The sequence below is a fragment of the Vulpes vulpes genome, chromosome 12 (assembly GCF_048418805.1).
Source record: "Vulpes vulpes isolate BD-2025 chromosome 12, VulVul3, whole genome shotgun sequence".
Classification (NCBI taxonomy): domain Eukaryota; kingdom Metazoa; phylum Chordata; class Mammalia; order Carnivora; family Canidae; genus Vulpes; species Vulpes vulpes.
Genome location: NC_132791.1, coordinates 161,542,425 through 161,561,395, shown reverse-complemented (window position 1 = coordinate 161,561,395; position 18,971 = coordinate 161,542,425). Strand labels below are relative to the sequence as shown.

General features: G+C 63.3%; 2 protein-coding genes across 2 annotated transcripts; one reads left to right on the top strand and one right to left on the bottom strand.

Moving 5' to 3' along the window:
• Positions 1-2,222: 2,222 nt before the first annotated feature.
• On the top strand, positions 2,223-11,436 carry GPR153 (G protein-coupled receptor 153). The gene is made up of 6 exons (XM_072731129.1): positions 2,223-2,409; positions 6,365-6,832; positions 7,239-7,668; positions 9,373-9,565; positions 10,077-10,261; positions 10,402-11,436. The coding sequence occupies exons 2-6, from the start codon at positions 6,477-6,479 to the stop codon at positions 11,032-11,034; spliced, it is 1,797 nt and encodes a 598-aa protein (XP_072587230.1). The 5' UTR covers positions 2,223-2,409; positions 6,365-6,476; the 3' UTR covers positions 11,035-11,436.
• A 3,217-nt stretch (positions 11,437-14,653) lies between these two features.
• On the bottom strand, positions 14,654-15,714 carry HES3 (hes family bHLH transcription factor 3). Its single transcript, XM_026004881.2, has 3 exons — positions 15,623-15,714; positions 15,433-15,514; positions 14,654-15,048 (listed from the first exon to the last, which is right to left on the bottom strand). Exons 1-3 carry the CDS (start codon positions 15,701-15,703, stop codon positions 14,678-14,680), a joined length of 534 nt encoding a protein of 177 aa, XP_025860666.2. The 5' UTR covers positions 15,704-15,714; the 3' UTR covers positions 14,654-14,677.
• Between the last annotated feature and the right edge of the window lie 3,257 nt (positions 15,715-18,971).

The following is an 18,971-nucleotide window of genomic DNA, read 5'->3' as shown; positions in this document are numbered from 1 at the left end:
CATGGCCTGTCAAACCAGAACAGTGCCTGAGCCCTTGGGTTCCCCAAGGGAAAGTGGACACGAGGGCGTCTACATCCTTCTCAGGGTTGGCTTGGCTACTCATCTGTGTGGCTTTGGGCAAGCCAGGTGGTACCTAAAGTCGCTTCCCAGGGCAGCTGGGAGGAGCCCAGGCTAATGAAGCGTTTTGTACACAAGCCCCCAGAAAAACCATGGGAGGCCCATCTCCCACCTGCCCCAGAGCCAGCCGAGCCCAGGACAGGGACACTGATAAAGACAGCAGTGGGTGAGCTGTGCTGGAGGAAGGGTGCTGGGGCCTAACACCCAGGGCAGGCTGCCCTCTGCTGGCAGGGCAGTAGATGGCCAAAGCCTAGGGCTGACTAGATCACTGTGTTTGCCTTAGAAATGTCACACTTAAAAAAAAAAAAAAAAGTCACACTTGGGATCCCTGGGTGGCTCAGCAGTTTAGCACCTGCCTTCAGCCCGGGGCATGATCCTGGAGACCCGGGATCGAGTCTTACATCAGGTTCCCCACAGGGAGCTGGCTTCTCCTTCTTCCTGTCTCTGCCTCTCTCTCTCATTAATAAAATCTTAAAAAAAAAAAAAAAAAAAGAGGGCAGCCCGGGTGGCTCGGCGGTTTAGTGCCACCTTCAACCCAGGGCGTGATCCTGGAGACCTGGGATCAAGTCCCACGTCAGGCTCCCTGCATGGAGCCTGCTTCTCCCTCTGCCTGTGTCTCTTTCTCTCTCATGAATAAATAAAATCTTTAAAAAATAAATGTCACACTTGATTGCCAGCCCCCCCCCCCCCCAGTCACTGGTGGCCTATTTATAACCAGGGCCACCTGGTCAGGGAGCTGGCCCATCCACGGAGGGCTCACTAGGGGTCCTGACTGCCCAGAAGCCACACACATGGAGCATATGGCCCAAGGCCCCCCCACTAACCAGTCTGTTGAGCGTCTGGATACAAATACCTTCACTTTTACCTCAGAGGACTGACCCTAAGGCCTACCCTGGGTATCCTAACAGCTGTTCCTAACTCCCTGGGATATAGAGACGGCGGGGAGGGGAGCGTAGGAGCCAGGCTGTGGAGTGGTATAGGCAGCATTGGCTGCATTGGGTTGGGTCTGGTCCTGTCTGGACAGGTGCCCCCTTCCTCCAGCCATGGCTATGCACTTACAGATACTCCCCCCAGGTGCTTGGGAAGAGCGGTGCCCGGCCAAGCAGCCCAGAAGTGACTCCAGGCACTCTGCCCAGGGTGGATGTGGTCATGGGCATCCTAGAAGAGACTGCAGCGTCCACTGCCTGGATGGGAGACCAAGGTGCCAGCAGTCTCTCTCTTGTGACTTCAGAGGCCTCTGTCAAGGGCACTGATAGGATTCCCCCTAGATATCCATGGGTTGCAGCCTATGCCCCTCCTAGAAGTGCTAAAGCAGGGTATAGCTCCTGAGGTGGGGCACCAAGTGTTCTAGGTTGAAGGCCTGGCCTCTCCCAGCTGCACTGTCTGGGTTCCAGGTTGAGAGAACATTTCTGAGCCCATGCGGGTAGGGGCAACCACCCGGCCCTCTGCAGTGGGTCACCATTCCGGGGTGGAATCCTCCTCCTCCCTTCTACTCTCCCCACCACCACCGCCCCCATGATAAATGTGAATCCTTAACTGGCCCAACCTGACCTCTCCCTGCCCCAACCTCTGATCCTGAGAGACTCCCCAGTCCCTGGAAGTCACTAATCCTCAGGCACCCCACCTCTCCTCCATTCCCCACATTGTTCACCTTAGATGGCTCACTCCGGGAAGGCCTCCCTGAGCCCCCAACCCCAGTCCATTCTGTCCCAGGCCCCCTTGCCCCGCCAGCCCGCGGAGCTCCGGGCCTTCCCGTTTCCAGGGGGCTTGGAGGCCACATCGGGGCCCTGGGCCGACGCAGAGCGGCAGCAGGGCCGCGGCTGAGCTCGGGGTCCCAGGAGTCGCCGCCCTCCCCAGGAGGCTTCAGGCCCGCGGCGGCGTGGCGGGGACCGGGGACCGACAGACGCACGGACAGACTGACGCGGCGGCGGGCCGCGCCTCGGAGGGCGGGGGCGGGGCGGTCCGAGGGGCGGCGCGGAGGCATGCGCCCTGCTCCGCCCCCCGCCCCCGCCCCCGCCCCCGGCCGCCGAGCGCACCAGCCGAGCGGCGGGAGCCGAGCGCGGCGGCGGCGGCGCGAGGGGCGCGAGGGGCGCGAGGGGCGGCGGGCGGAGCTGAGCCGAGCGGAAGGCGCGGGCCCCGGCGGCGCCGCCAGGATGCCCCGGCCCGCGGGCCGCTCCGCCGCCAGCGCCCCCCGCGGCCCCCGGCGGCCCGCGCTCGGCCTGGGAGCGCGGGAGCCAAGCCGGAGCGGGAGGCGGGAGCGGCGAGCAGGAGCCCCGGGCGCCCGGACGCAGGGTGAGCGCCGCCGGGGCCCGGGTGCGCTGGGCTGGAAGGACCCGCGGCGGGAGCGCTGCGGGCGGGAGCGCTGCGGGCGGGAGCGCTGCGGGCGGGAGCGCTGCGGGGCGGGGCCGCCGGAGTCCGTCCGAGGGGCAGCCTTCCCCCGGCCTCGACGGGGGCACCTCCGGGGTAAGTTCCCCGGGGCCGGCCGCCCTCTCCCGGTCCCTCCCCCACTCCCGCCTCCGGCCCGGCCACGCGGCTTGCAGGGAGCGGGGCGGCCAGTCCGGGGCCCGGGGCCCACCCCGCCCGGAGCAATCCGCCGGGGCGTCCGGCTCACGGCCCGCGTCGGACGCGCCCTCGGGGCCGGGTGGGGCCGGGCAGGGCCGGGCAGGGCCGGGCAGGGCCTGGGTCCGCGCGGGGCCGGGCGGAGTGTGGGAACGCGGAGCCGCAGGGCCGGCGGGGGCGGGGGCGGGGGCGGGGGCGGGGGGCGTGCGGGAGACGCGGAGCACCGCGCTGCGAGCCCCGCCCTGGGCGGCCGGGTCCGGGCCTGGGGGCCGCTGGGCGGCAGCGCGGGCGGGGCGGGGCGGGGCGGGGGTGGGGCGCCCGGGGCCAGGTCCGCGCGAGCGGCGCCCGCCTGGAACCCGGGGAATCCTTTCAAGTTCTCGGTTCTCTTTGTTGCGCAATAGAGCCCCGGGGCAACGAGGCTTCATTGGCCGGGGGCCGTGACGTCACGCCGGGGCCCGCCCGCAGACCCTGCGGAGGGAGTCCTGGGGCCTCTAGGTGCCGCGCCCGTCACACCTGCAGGCGGCCCTGCGGTGTGCTGTGGGGGGAGGGGAGGAGGGCCCCAGCGTGGCGTTGGAGGGGGGGCGGGACGCAGGAAGCCCCAACCCGGAATGCAGGGCGGGGACACTTTGAGTTTTGCGGGAGAAACTTGCCGCGGGGGGGGGGGGGGGGGCGACACCTGGGTGTCCCCCCTCCCCCAGCACTGGCTGGAGGCCAGCTTGGGTCTGGCCCTCAGTGGCTGCTGCTCCCTGTGGAGAATGCACTGCTGGTGCGCGATCCCCCCGGGGAAGGGGTCTCCCAGTGCCTGTGCACTGGGAGCCCCTCTCGCTGTGCTTTTGGAGACCTTGCTATTAACTCCGCGGTGACATTCCTCCCCCATCCCAGCACCTCCGCTCTCCGGAGTCCCAGACTCCAAACCTGGCCCTGGCCTTTCCACCCTGTGTCGCTGTGGATCAGTGTGGGGACAGCAGGACCCATCCTGCAGGGGTAGAGAGTTGAGAAAGGCAACCTCAGTTCAAGGAAGGACAGATGCCTGTTCCTGCTTGGGTGTGGGTTAGTTAGGGTCTGGGCTTGGGTTTGAAAAGCCAGGATTTTGATGTCAGCCAAGTGGGGTTGAGTTCTGGTTCAGACACTTCATAACTCGGGCAAATGATTTTAGTAACGCTGTCTTTGCTTGACTGTCTTTAAAATGGGGATAGTGTCAGTGTTGATCACATCACCTTTCTGGGGACACTAACCGAGAGGTTAGTTCACACTGCTTCCTCCCTCTCCAGGCAAGGCTTATGTTCTCCTGCCCACAGACCTAGAGCCTTTCCCTGCAGCGAGACATGGGTAGGCCAGACAAGGGGAAGACCCGGCACTGTGAGAGGTTGTGCCAGTTCCAGCCTGTGGCCCCTTCCCCACCACCCTCCACCAGGGATCAACAGGGCACAGGGTTACAGAGTCAGGCAGAGCCAGTAGGGGTGCTGAGGGACTGTCTCCCAGTGGGACATCCAAGGAGACCCAGTGCAGGTGGAAAGAGATGCTGGTCTACCAGGTGCATGCTGAACCCGGCTTCCTGTTTGACAATGTAAAGATCTCTGAGGTCTGCAATCTCTGGCCCACAGCAGCACCCACACCCTGCCTGCTCTGGACCCCTGGGAGGCCCTGTGGCCTTCTCACCCTGAAGCTCTCTGTCCCAGGTTCTGGTTGAAGTGACTCTATCTACCCACACGTCTGAGGCTTACCCACACCCCCCCAGGCTCAGCCGCTTGGCCCTTAAGGGGCAGCAGAGTTCAGTGAGATGAGAGGGCTGTAGTACAGATTTGTACCTGGGAAGCATTCATTGAGCGCTTACTGTGTGCTTGGCTCCATCCCATGGCATAGCTGTCTACTACTACCCATAGCACTTTCCCGGGCAGGTATCGCATCCAGCTTACAGATGAGTAAAACAAGGCCCAGCTGAGTCAGTAACTGGCTGGCAAGCTAGAGGTGGAGTCCAGCAGCTCTTTATTCAACCCCATGTGGCCTCTGTATGCTGAGGTTGGAGGGGTTTGCTGGATACTGGAATGGCTGGAGGGTCCGATGGGGCCACCCCAGCACCCACACTGGATCTTGAGGAGGGGAGAGGAGGAGGCTCTGTAAGCAGAAACTAATGTTTGGGAAGGTATTTCCCTGTCCCCAGAAGCCTTCCAACTCCCTAGGAGGCCCTTAAGGAACAGTGGTACAGTCCAGAAAAGACTTCTCCCCTAGGTCAGGGGTCTGGGCAGGCCCATGGCAGGGGCACAGAGATGAAGGAGACTCATCCCTGAGAGGTCCTTTGGTATTGGGGTTCAGGCCACAGACCAAAAGAACTCTGAACAAGACAAGAAGGGGTGTCACAGCAGGACCAAGTATTGCTTCCCCTGCCCTGAGAGCCCGGGGCCTGCAGTGGCCTGTCCATTCCAAGCTAGGTAACAGCCCCTGAGGGATCACATGGCTGTGCCTGGTACAGTAGGTGCTCATAAGTGCTGGGGGTAAGAGAATCACAAGCAGTAAAATTAAACAGGCTCCCAAGTAAAAATGGCCAAGTGCAGCAGAGCACACAGTAGGTCTGCACTTCTTCCCGTGCTGCCTTCCCTAGGCTATGGCCAGAGAGGCCTATTGTGGGGCCTCACCTCAGAGGGACCAGCCGGTACTCTGCACAGGGGTGTGGCTTGGGGCTACTGGGTAGGGAAGGGGGAGGGAGGGACTTACAGCCTGGCTGTTGGCATGTCAGCAGGAGTGCTTCTCCGCCCTGTGCATTCCGCCCAACATCCTGTGTCCCTGGCTCATGGCCATAGGCTATCGGCAGTTCCTCCTTGGGGTCAAGGTCTGGTCCCTTTGGCTTTCTACAGGCCCATGTTGTCCAAGGCATCCACAGCATAATAATGACCACCTCCCCAGAGCATCTCTGTGTGATACTTGGCCCAGGGTTTTAAAGATGTGTCTGTCCACCCCAGCCTCCTCTTGGAAGAATCATCATCGTCCCCGTTACAGAGGATGTGGGTGTAGGGACCTTGCTCAAGCCACACAGCTAGTATGATGGAGCTTAATTTGAATGCCAGCCTGTGGCAGTGCCTGGGCCACCCACAGAAAGCCAGTTAGGGGATGGGCCCAGACAGAGTAGGCTGCTTGTTGCCAAGATGGCCATGGAAGTGGTCAGTCTTCAGATCACCTCTCTTGCACAGGGAGGTTTAGGGGGCTTACCCTCTAAGGCATGTCCTCATTTGGCCAAATGAAGTAGGACAAATTAAGATAAGGGCCCCTGATGTTCCCTGGGGGCGCATCATGTGGGCTGTGTGAGATTTGGGATACTTAGGGTGAGTGTGTTGATTCCCGGGCAGGGCTAGGGCACCGGAGCAAGATAGCCCAGCAGTGCCAGCCTGGGTGCTTCCTGGAGGATGCAGCTGCCCCAGAAGCAAACCCAGATTCCATACCTTGGCCAGGAACGGGTGGGAGGGAGCATATTAGCACTTTTCAGGCACCCCTGTCTGTGTTCCCTGGGTGCCAGGGACATGGCTAGAGGCCCTGGAGTAGACAGGAGGGCAAAGCAGCCCAGCCCAAGCCAGGACCACACCAGTAATGGTGCATCAGGGAACCCCTCCATCTCCCACTGCAAAGAGCCACAAGAGCTTTGACGCTGTAGCTAGAGGGACTGTCTGAACACTCACTGACTTCTCCCCCACTGCAGATGCTCGCGGTCCCTGATGTCTCCGAGCCACCACGTGTGAGGGCTGTTGCTCTGAGCCAAGGCCTGCCCCCAATGAGGATGTCTCAGCTGCCGGCCAGCTCCTGTCTACACCATGAGTGATGAGCGGCGGCTGCCTGGCAGTGCGGTGGGCTGGTTGGCATGTGGAGGCCTCTCCCTGCTGGCCAACGCCTGGGGCATCCTGAGCGTGGGTGCCAAGCAAAAGAAGTGGAAGCCACTGGAGTTTCTGCTGTGTACGCTTGCGGCCACCCACATGCTCAACGTCTCGGTGCCCATTGCCACCTATGCTGTGGTGCAGCTACGGCGGCAGCGTCCCGACTACGAGTGGAATGAAGGCCTCTGCAAGGTCTTTGTCTCCACCTTCTACACCCTCACCCTGGCCACCTGCTTCTCCGTCACCTCCCTCTCCTACCATCGCATGTGGATGGTCCGATGGCCCGTCAACTACCGGTGAGCTCTTGGGCACGTGTGCTGTTCTTAGAGAGGGGGACGTGTGGGCAGTGAATGCAAAGGCCACCTGGCATACCTGTGCACACAGACACTCCCGGGGTGACGACAGTGCCCCACACCTGTGTTATGTGGAGGGCAGGCAGGGAAGCCGAGGAAGGGCTGCTCTGGGCTGCACACCTGTGTGTGCATGGGCGTCCACAGCATCCAGGACAGAAATGCTCGGTGAGAGGGATGTGTGCCACCATGCATGAGGATCCCCTGTGCAAGGGACCAGGCCCCCCTCTGTTGGCTGTGCCATAGTGATGATGTACCAGGGGGCCAGGGCAGTGGGGATCCTTTGCAGGACCCCAGGGCTCTAGGAAGACCCTATGAGTGACATCTCCGTCCTGCCCCCACCTCATGCCAGGCTGAGCAACGCCAAGAAGCAGGCAGTGCATACGGTCATGGGCATCTGGATGGTGTCCTTCATCCTGTCTGCCCTGCCTGCCGTCGGCTGGCACGACACGAGTGAGCGCTTCTACACTCACGGCTGCCGCTTCATCGTGGCTGAGATCGGCCTGGGCTTCGGCGTCTGCTTCCTGCTGCTGGTGGGTGGCAGTGTGGCCATGGGTGTGGTCTGCACAGCCATCGCCCTCTTCCAGACACTGGCTGTGCAGGTGGGGCCGCGGGCCGGCCACCGAGCCTTCACCGTGCCCACCATCGTGGTGGAGGATGCGCAGGGCAAGCGTCGCTCCTCTATCGACGGCTCTGAGCCTGCCAAAACCTCGCTGCAGATCACGGGCCTGGTGGCCACCATCGTCATCATCTATGACTGCCTCATGGGCTTCCCCGTGCTGGTGGGTGAGACTGTCAGCTGATGGGAGTCTGTCAGGGATGTGGACTCTGGGACAGCCCTGGGGCTGGGCATGCTCCAGGCATCCAGTCCTGGGTGGAGGGTGGGCAGGCAGTATTATTATCATCCCCATTTTACTGATTTGGGAACTGATGTTCAGAGTGGCCCTGACAATGACCCACCTAGAGTTAAGGCAGCTGGATGAGGACTGTCAGGTGACTGTGGGGCCCAGGATCTTTTCTGGCACACTGTAGGAGACGTTCCTCACCAGAGTGAGGCCCATTCAAAGCAGAGGTGTGGAAGGTAAAGTAACATGTCCACCTGGCCCAAGAATAAACTCTGCGTTCAGTAGTCATGCCCTTGTACCCATGGGGCTCCAGCCCAACCCCCTGGAAGGTCTGGAGTTGGATCGGGAGGGGTTTGGGGCAAGGACCAGCCAGTGATTTTGTCTAAGCAGCAGCAGGGCAGGGCTGTGTCTCTGGAGTCATTGTAAGACACAAGCTGCGGAAAGTGGCAGGTGGGGTGGCAGCCTCATAATCAGGGGACATACTCAGAATACAGGCCCAAGCAACCTGTGCCCCACCCTTTGTGGGCCTGGCACACAAAGTACCCTCCCCCAGGTACTGGGCTCTGTGTGCAGTGGGGCCCATGTCTCCAGCCTAAGCTGATGGAGAGGAGTGCATATAATAAAATCATGGAGCCAGAAGGGGACAGCTGTGGAGGAAGAGTCTCCCCAGTTTCTCTTCAGGGCATGGAAGGGGGTGCAGTTTATGGAACCCACTCCATGCTGCAGGCCCCATACGATGTCTGGGATCTTTACTTCACTCTATGGGGTGTCCTTGGCCCATTTCACAGACCAAGAAACTGAGCCCCAGAGAGGTACAGCACCTTTCTGAGGGTCACCTGGGCTCACATAGCAGAACCAGTGTGATGAGTGTATCATACTCATTTCTGCTTTGATGGAGTAATTTAGTGTCACTCTGGGTGGGGAACTGAACTCTCCTGGGACAGGAGGAGCAAAGGTCCCTGGACAGTGACCCAAAGTCTTCCTGGTTGATTTTCAGAAACTACTTTGATTCTCCTCTGAGGTCCAAGGCCTAGACACCCCCCTTCCCACCCCACCCCTGGTGTAAGGACAAGCCCAGAGAGGAGTGAGGATGGCAAGAAAGTCCCTGAACTGGGAAGCTTGAGACCTGGTTCTCTCACTCTCTCTCTTTTTTTTTTTTTTTAAGATTTTATTTATTTATTCATAAGAGACACAGAGAGAGAGGCAGAGGCACAGGCAGAGGGAGAAGCAGGCTCCATGCAGGGAGCCCAACGTGGGACTTGATCCCGGGTCTCCAGGATCACACCCTGGGCCAAAGGCAGCGCTAAACCGCTGAGCCACCCGGGCTGCCCAAGAGACCTGGTTCTCCAAGCCTGTTTCCTCTTCCCAAAAAGGGGTGGATAGACCTTGCCCCACCCCCCCTTGCTGCCCGGTACCATGTGAAGGGCTGTCCGTGCACACATGGGGCTGTGGCTGCTCATGCTGGCAGCCAGCAGCTCTTGCTGGACAGGGACTTCTGCTCACACTCTGGCTCTTTCCTGCACAAGAGCCTCTAGCCGGGTCTGTGGGCTCCTCCTCCGGCAGGCAGGAGAAGTGAGGCTGGGAGGCGAAGCTGTGTAATGGGGCTGCTGCCAGGTGCCAGGCCGAGCTATGTGCCCACAGGTGGTGAGCTTCAGCAGCCTTCGGGCAGATGCCTCGGCGCCCTGGATGGCGCTGTGTGTGCTGTGGTGCTCGGTAGCCCAGGCCCTCCTGCTGCCCATATTCCTCTGGGCCTGCGACCGCTACCGCGCGGACCTCAAAGCCGTCTGGGAGAAGTGCGTGGCCCTCATGGCTAACGATGAGGACTCAGACAATGGTGAGGATGGCCTGGGGGAGGCCCCTAGGGAGAGGGGTGCCTGGGGGAGGTTAGCAGCATAACAGCTGTCAGGTGACCCACCCCCATGACACTGAGGTGACCACATCCTCAGATGTGCTTGAACCCCTAAGGGACCTAGGTGGGGTATGCTCCTCTCCAGTCTTGTTGTCCCAGGCAGTATCTGTGAACACCAGACTGAATGTGTTCCACAGGCCTTCCACCCTTAGGGTTCCCTGGGGGGCTCCTGCAGACAGACCCAGGTGCTGGCTCGCCTCTGGCAGTAACAGCGTTACCCTAGGTTGAGCCTTTGCTCTGTACCAGGTAACATCATGTGCCATCCCACGGAGGAGGAACCTGGCCCAGGTGATCTCCCCTGTCCCACAGCTAAAAGGTGGCAGTGTCTGGATTTGAACCCAGCCCCCTGCTCTGTGTATGTCTCTAGGGATGCCTAGAACTCACTCCCTGATGCCCCCAGGTTTCCATGGCCCTAAGCTTTTGCCTAATCCTGCAGATACCAGCCTGGAGAGTGGCATCCCCCCGGACCTGGTGCTGGAGCACTCCCTTGACTACAGCTATGGAGGGGACTTTGTGGTCCTGGACAGGATGGCAAAGTATGAGCTTTCTGCCCTGGAGGGGGACCTGCCCCAGTTCTACCCGCTGCGGCCCCTGCAGGAGGACAAGAAGCAGTACCTGCAGGTAGGGTAGGGCTCCAGACACTGGAAATGCAGGGGGCGAAAGGGTGTGGACCGTCCTCTCCCCGAGGCTCGGCCTCTGAGCCCCGCGTCGGTCCCGTTTTCCAGGAGGGCAGCCCGGGTTAACCCCGCCCGTCCTGACAGGTCCCGCCCACGCGACGCCTGTCCCACGACGACGCGGAGGTGTGGGCCGTGCCGCCGCCCGCCTTCCTGCCGCGCTGGGGCTCAGGCGAGGACCTGGCCGCCCTGGTGCTGCCCGCCGCGCCGGACCGCCGCGCCAGCCTGGCAGCCTTCGCGGAGGAGGCGCCCCCGTTCGGCCCGCGCCGCCGCTCGGCCGAGAGCCTGCTGTCGCTGCGCGCCCCGGGCCCCGGCGGCAGCCCCCGCAGCGCCCGCGCCGCGCCCCCCGGCGGCCCGCGCCTCCGCCCCGGGCCCGGCGCCCGCTCCGCCTCCGCCTCGCTGCTGCCCGACGCCCTGGCGCTGACGCTGACCGCCTTCGAGGGCGAGCCGCGGGCCCTGCGCCGCCCGCCCGCCCCGCCGGGGCCCTGCGCCGACAGCCGGCGGCCGCCCGAGGACGCGGTGGCGCCTGGCAGAGGCGCGCGGCGGGGCCCGGGGCTGCGCCCGGCTGTGCACGCGCACGCGCACGCGGGGCCCCCGAGGACCGGCCTGAGCGCGCCGTGGGGCGAGCCCGGCGGCAGCACCAGCAGCTTCCTGAGCTCGCCCTCCGAGTCCTCGGGCTACGTCACGCTGCACTCGGACTCGCTGGGCTCCGCGTCCTAGGCCTGCGTGCCGGGCTCCGCGTCCTCGGGCCTGCCCGCGCTTCCCCACGCGCGCCCGGCGGGCCGGGCCGCCCGCAGGGACCAAAGCACCAAAGATGCTAACGCTGACCCAGGCCAGGTTCCGGGCAGCACCACGCGGGGCCCGTCAGTGGCGCCTGGCCCTGTGCCAGCCCTCCCTGCGTGACTGAGCCATGGGCCACGGCCTGGAAGGGTGGCAGCTGCCGGGCACCACATCTCGGGGCAGAGTGAGGCTCGGCTTGGGTAAAGGCGAGCTCTGCACGCCCCTATGTGCCTCGCCCAGCCCTAGGCAGCGGGCCTGGGGGGGATGGGGGTGGCCGCAGGGAGTCTGGGGAAAGGGCCACCACCAGACAGCACAAAACCCAGAATTGCAGCCTGCTTTCCACTTTGCATTGTAACTGTCTCACCTTGGGGGGGGGGGGGGGGGGGCAGGGTACAGAGGGTCTCTAAGTACAGGGGTCTTTGGAGCCCAAACACACTGAGCAGGTGTTCCTGCTCACCAGTTCTGCCTCTGTTTCCCCATCTGTCATGAACAGGTGACCATATTAACTCTCAGGACTGTTTGGAGAAGTCTCCTGGTCCGTGTGCCCCTGGCCCCTGAATGGACAGAGTGTGAGAGTATCTAGGGCCCTTTGTGGGGGGTCATTCTTCAGTGTGTGGCCTGCTGTGGCCTCAGCACCTGGGGCCTCCCACTCTCAGTGCCGTTGGCCCGCCCAGGAACTTACCCCACTCACACCCCAGCTAAAGCACAACACTTTGCACCATCACCCACCTCTACCACTGTTAGCATCCCTACCCTCATTACTCTCAGCCACCTCTGTGACTCTCACCATGAAGATCGTGGCTCCATGATGTGAAAGAACTGAAGCAACAGAAGAATGGGCTTCCTTATCCTGATGCCCCAGGGAAGGGGTGAGGCCTCCCAGGTTCTAGGCTTAAGGCCTGGTCCCTGCTCAGAGTCCTCCCTCAAACTGGGGGATAGGGCTCTTTGCTCTCTTCTGGGCAGATCTCCCCTGGAGCCTGGGGCTTGGCTTTGCCTGGGTCTTCCATGGAGAGACCCTAGAATCAGGCTAAGCAGAGGTCCAGGAACAGCTGTGACCTTGAGCTGAAATGACAGGCCAGTGCAGAGGTTGTCTCATCCTGGCCCCTGCCTCCACACAATGGCCCCTGCCCAGAAAAACCTGGAGCGGATTCCAGGGCCAGCACGCAGCCTGCCTGCAGTATGTTCCCTCCTGCTCTGTAACCTGGAATTGCAGCATTGCCCTCCCACCCTCTGGTGGCCAAGGCTATCTCCTCACCCGGCCCAGGAGAGGCTCCTGGGAGGGGTGAGAATAGGAGACTGCCTATCCAGCTCTGTTTCAGAGGCCCTGCTGGTCCCTGGCTGCCGGGCAACGTGGGAGGGATGAGCTGGCCACAGGTGAGCAAGGCAGGAAACTGCAGTACAGCCCCTGCCGTGGGAGGGGCCACCTCTGGCCAGTGCTGCTGTGCCTTCAGGACCAACATGTCATGTGGGGGCAGAGATCATCAGCTAGCCACTGTGTCGGTTCTCTCCATCTCACCACCCCCACCCCCTACCGCCCCTCGCTCAGGCTGGCCCATTTGTCACATTGGGTTTTTACTCTGTGTATTTCATATCCTATGGCAATACTTGCAGGGAGACATGGTACCCCAAAGCCCCTCCAGTTCTGGTTTTTACAAAAAATAGAGGGAGGACCCCAAACGGAGGACCCTGGGGCTCCCTCTCACACTTTGTGAGCCTCCAGGCTTATTTGCTGCGTTCATAAGCAGCAGGACCCTGGGCTCACAGAGGAGGGAGCTCTGTCTTCATACCACCACCCACCTAGAGCCAGGGATACATTTGTAGTTTTTTCACAACTGAGCATTTCTTTTCTGTACAGAATACAATAAAAACTTCCTATGATTTGCACCTGGCATTCCAAGGCTGGTTTCATGAAAACACACCTTTCTAGAATAGAGCTAGCCATCTGCCCCCAAACGTCTCCCTCTCTGGGGCCCAAATTCCTCCTAGGGTGCCCCCCTCTGGGGTGGTGCCCTTTTTCTAAGCAAGGGCTGCAGCCCCACCCAGGGAGTGAGGCTGACCTGTAGCAGCAAGGGGATGGAGAGGTAGGGTGTGCCCCAAAGCCCTAATAGCAGAAGCCCTGGGAGTGCAACTGGTAACCTCGGCCCCAGATACAGCTATGGCCTCAGGGGCGTCTAGCCCCTGCGGGGGTTGGTTGGTTCAAGAGGGCAAGGGTAGGGCCAGGGGTGGGGGGGTGGGGGTGCAGCTCGCCGCCTCCCGGGTAGGAATTTCAAGGCCGCGCGCTGGGTCCGCGGTGTAATGTCGCCACCTAGTGGCTAGCAGAGGGATGAGGGCGGCTGTCCCGGGCCCCGGTCCGCCCGCCCGGCGCAGTAGGGGGCCGAGACCCAAGAGGCCGCCCCCCAGACCGCCACAGCCGGGACCCCTTCCCGCCCGTGCTCCATCCAGAGAGCCCAATGGGTGGAGTGGGGGAGCCTGGCCGCCCTCTCCTCGCAGTGTAACCAGAACCGGTTTAGCACACAGGCAAAGCAGGGGCCCTCCTAAAGGAGAAATGTTTTATAGAAGTCGGTATTTGTAGCTCAAAAGATGCACCCAAGTCGGCATCGTGGGAGAAACCTGGACCTTCATGGTGTCCTTACACCCATTTCACAGGTTTGCCCTGTCTGCGTTCTGGATTTCAAGCTGGAAGTGCCCGGATGTCTTCCGGGGCTCGGCGCGGGATTCCCGTTCCCCCTCCCCAGGCTGGTCCTTGAGAACCGGGACCCCGGGCTAGAGTCCGAGCACAGGCGTGACCTCATTTTCGGACGCGCAAACAGGGGCAGGCTGTCGAGGGCCGCGGGCTCGGCGGCTGCCCCGCGGGGCGGGAGGCGGGGCCCCTCGGGCGGCGCGCGGGGCGGGGCGGGGCGGGGCGGGCGAAGCGCGCGGTGGGCGGAGCATCCTGCGGGGCCCGCGGGGCGGGGCGGGGCGGGGCGGGGCGGGGCCGGCCGGGTGGGCCGCGCCGCGTGCGGAGGGGGTGGGGATCCGCGGCAGCCGGGGGCGTCCGAGGTGGGGGCGGGCCGGGGCCCCTCGCCGGCGGGGCGGGACCCGGCTCGCTTTGTGCCGGTGGGAACCGGGCGTCCTCGGCCGGCTGAATGGGCCGGGGCGGGGCAGCGATTCTCCTCGCTGCGAGGGGTCCGCTCTGCGCCGCTGCCGACGGCGACCTTCCCACCGCGGCGAGGCTGCGGGGCGGGGGCGGGGCGGGGCGGGGCGGGGCGGGTGCCCGCCCGGAGCCCTGGGAACGCGGCGCGGCCCGGGACGTCCCCTCCCAGCCCCGCGGGAAGGTGGGAAGGAGAGACAGGGGGTCCGGCTTGAGTCGGTGGGGCTGCGGTGGGGGCGGACCCCGGCCCCTGCGGCTCCGTGGGTGTCCTCGCGTTCGCGGGCACGCGGCCCCCTCCCAGCCGCCCCCGCCCGGGGCCGGGGCCGGGGCCGGAGCCGGGGCCGGGGCCGGGGCCGACGACTGGGGTCCCGCCGTCGCCGCGGGCGCGCCCTCACCGGCCTCTGCGTCCCCGGGCCAGACGAGGGCCCCTTGAGTCCGAGGCCGCTCGGGCCCTCACCACGGCCGCCACACGCCCAGACGCGGCCCCGGGCTCTCGGTGCACTGGCGAGGCGCCGGCTGCGGCCCCGGGACGCTGGAGGACGGGCCGGGGAGATCCCCAGGGAAGAGGAGCCGCGGACCGCAGCCGCCGGGGACCGGGGCGGGGCCCCACAGGGCTGGGGCACGGGGCCCGAGCGGCGCGGCGGCCTCGGGGCTCCGGCCGGCGCTGTCCATGGTGCTGCCGCCTGCGCGCTCGTGCGCCAGGGGGCAGCGCAGGCCGCCGCCGCCCTCCTCTCCGCGCCGCAGAAGCTGGCTGACGCCGGGCAGGCCGCTGCGGAAGCCCGACCCCGACGGGAACTCCACTGCGCTGGGGACCGGCCAGAGCCCTGGGGGGAGGGGGGCGGACGGGAGAAATGTGAGGGCGAGGGAAGAGGAGGGGAGGCGGAGAGGCGGAGAAAGAAAAGGAGGGGAGGGGAGGGGGGGACGGGGAGGAAGAGTGGCAGGGAGGGAAGGGGAGGAACCAGGCAACCCGAATTTCTTTCCCAGGGTCCAGATCTTCGCCCACCCGGATCACAACTGCACGGGTCTGCAACGTCTTTGCAGCCTCCCGCCTCCGGCAGTCTGCGGCCCCCTCCTCCCCCAGCTGCCCACTGCCTCAGCTTTCTTCTCCATCCACTTTTCCTTTATCTGACCTTGTCATGTCCATGGCTCTGACCCAAGTCATCCCCACCCCGCAGCTCCTCACCCTGCCCTTCCGGATGCCCTCCCACCTTGCACCGAGTTCTGAAGACTTTTCATGTACTTGACGCTCAGCTCCAATATGTCTGCCTTCTCCAGCTTGCGTTTCCGGATCTGCAGATCCGTGGAAAAGGCTCTTAGCGGGGCAGTCCAACTTGGAGGAGACGAGGTTGGGGGTCGGGGGTCGTATCACCCCCACCTCACCAGGTTCCCACATCTCACCTGGTGTGAGTAGTGTTTTTCCAGCAATGACTTCAGCTGCTCCAGGGATACGTTGATGCGTGCCCGTCGCTTCTTCTCCATGAGCGGCTTGGAGATCTGTGGAGGGGTGGCATTTTAGGGGAGGGCCACAGTCCTCTCCACGTCGGTCCCATCCCACCCCCAGCTTGGCAGGGTCCCCAGACTGTGCCCTTCAGGGCCCCCAGACCTTGCGGAAGCTGCCGGCGTGGCCACCAGAGCTGCCCTGGGTCCCAGGCTTAGTGCCCATGTTGTCGTTATCTGCGCCTGTGGGAGGCAGTGCCGCCTTTATAGGGGCTCCTCGTTTACATGTCAATGAGGCCCTTCTGGACTCGAGGAACCCCGAGGGGGAGGAGATTGGGGGGGGAATGCACTGTGAAATTCCCCACCTCCCTCAGCCCGACCCCCTCTCTCAGTCCGGGTTCATTTCACCTCCAGGAACCCTCCTCTCTTCCAAGGGACTCTAATTCTTCTTTCTCAGTCTTTCCTTTATCCCTCTCATTCCTTTATCCCTCATCATTCCCTTAGTCTGGAGTCCCCTCCCATACACATCCCTCCGTGCCCTGTCCAATCCCCTTGTCTAGTGTCCATAGGTACTGAGCCTCCACTAGGCCCACTTACTAGGCCCCTTCATCTCCAACATTCTGGGGGGCACTCACCGAGGAATGTCCTTCGGCCCAGCAGGCTCTGAGCCCCACTAATGACTCTGACAAGGTGCCGGGCTTCTCTGGGCCTGATGAAGATGCGGACGCAGGGAGGACCCGCCAGCGAGGCCTTTCTGCGGGTTTCACGCTCTGGCCACGCTGGCAACGCCACATTAGTCGCCCTAATGTTGGGACAATGCAGCGATTTTCTGCCTGTGGCTGCTCAAAGCCGGGCACAGGCTGGGCCCGAGGGGGCCAAGCAGCAACATGTGTCCCATTAAAGCGTGCAGCCCGCCCTCGGGGCCAATCTCCCCCTGGCTGAGGTCTGCTTTCCCGTGCAGAGGTGTAGCCTGGGCTCATATGCCCTCTGGGCCCTGTTAGGCCCCAGTTCACCTCTCCTAGCTGGGAGGAGGCTGCAGACAGCCTCAAACCAGGAGGAATAGAACAGCCTCCCCATCCAAAGATGTGGGTTTCCAGGCTGGACATGTGAGGCACTGACACTTTCCCTCACAGCCTGCAAGTTTATTTCCACCAGTCTTCTCTCAGTCCCAACAAATGTAAGGTGAGGGTGGGAAAGACCACTGATCATATGGGAAGAACACCATTCTGTGCTCTTGGAGGTCTGGGATCCCCAAATGCTTTTTGTTATTCAGGGTGTGGTTGGACCCAGGGAGCTCAGTGGAGGAGGCACTCACACCAGGATGGGTTAGGCCTAACAGCAGGACTGGTGCAGTCTCCGGTGGGGCCCCAGGAGCAGGACTCTAGTAGCTGTGACTGGCAGGCTGAGGCCCAGAGGAGTGCCTGGGTTCATACCCTGTACTAGGCTCGCAGGGCCTCAATTCAGGGTTTGTAAAACGCAATGCAGGTCCCCACAGCTGCTCTGGAGGGTGATGAAGAAAGCAGGGACTCAAAAGTTGTGCAGTTGAGCCCTGTGGCAGAGGAATAAACAAATTGGCCTTTGCAGGGACTCAGCGTGAGGGGGAAGGGATATTGCTGGGTCTTGGGTGGGCCCCCTCCCCCCTGGCTCCCTGGACCCGGGGCTGCTTCTCCGCGGACACCGGCCCCCCTCCAGGAGTAGTGAAGGGCCCTGCCGCGCAGAGGCGTTCTCAAGCGCCAAACAGCGTGGAGAATCGCGCCCCGCCCTCCTTTCAGGCCCAGGTTGCGTGGTCCGCGGCTCCAGGGTGCTGTGCTCTTCCGTCTGGGCTGCAGGCCGCGGGCCGGACCCGGGCCGGGCCGGGCCGGGCCCCGGTGGGGCGGCGGGGCCGAGGCCGGACGGCGGGCGTTGGCACGCGCCGGGCAGCTTTGAAGCGCGGGGGCTGACCGGGCCCCATGGGCCTCTGTGCGTTCCTCTGGCTTGGGGGGTGGCGGCTCCGTACAAAGGCGCCGCGGGGCCGGCGGGCGGCGCGGCCGGGCACAAAGGGGGCAGCCGAGTGTTAAGGGCATTGTGCCGGCCCCACAAAGCCCGCCCGCGCCCGCCCCCTCGGGGCCAAACTCCGGGCGCCCCGCGGCGCACGGGCTTCCAGCTGCTGCACATCTGCACGGAATCTGGGCGCGCGCCTCGCTCCGCGGGCCCCCTCACCCCCGCCCCCCGCTCCCGAGCAGCGCGGGCTGCGGGGCAATTTGTCCCCTAATTATGATCCCTCCCCATAAACCGCCGCCCGCGCCTTTCAACTCTGGCGTATTAGCTAACTAATGGCCCTCGTCTCTGCGCTCCTGGCCCGCCCTCTCTCCAGAGTTAGGGCTGCCGTAAAGGGGCCCGCGGCCCCCCCTGCCCGCACCCGGGCATCCTGCCCTCCTCGGGCCATCACTCCCCTTGAGCCCTGGCCGAGGGCTCCCGGCCGCGCTGGGTGGGGCCGCTCACGTGGGTGGCTTAGTGTTTTCCTAAGCAGTGGAAAATTGACCGCAAAATGAGCTAATTCGCAATGTTCTGCTTTGGCTGCGGGCGGGGAGGCTGGCGGGGAGGCCCGAGCTGGACTCGCAGCCGTCAAATCCCACCCCCGCCCATTTAATGGGCCTCCGCCTCCGCTGCCCCCTACCCCTATCCCAAGCACCTGCCCCTACGTCCCCTCTCTCCCCATCCTGGGACAAGTCCCTGGGCTGAGGTGCCCCCCACACATACACACACAGACACACAGCTTGGCTGATTTCATCCCGGCTTTACAGGTTTCCCACCCCAGCCCGGCTCCCCACCCCGAATAGCCCTTAAGGGGGCTGAAGGTCGCACAGAACCCAGGGCAGATTCCAATCCCCCTGCCCGGAGAAATCCCCACTTTACCCACAACTCTGGCTCCCGGGCAGCCACTTCCCCACTGAGACCTAATTTCTCCTTCAATCTGCTTTTGAGTCCTGAGCCTGAGCGTCCTACCCATGCTCATATTCCAATGGGGTGTGTAGAGATAGGGAAGGCGAATTGGGAGGGGCGGCACCCCCTCCACCCCCTTCTCTGAGAGCAAGCAGGGTGAAGTGCTCTCAGGCTGCAGGGAAGGACATGGACCAACTTAGAAGCTGGGCTTATGCAAACTGGGATGTAGGCCACCGACTCCTTTTCCATCTTTAGCATCTGGGATCCCTAGGGGGGGCTTGGAAAGCAGCACAAGTTCGGGCAAAGCGCTGGGGAGACCCAGGCTGCGCTTTGCTCATTCAAGGAAAAATTTCCTTCTATAGTTCTGGAGGCCTCTGGGGGCTTCCAG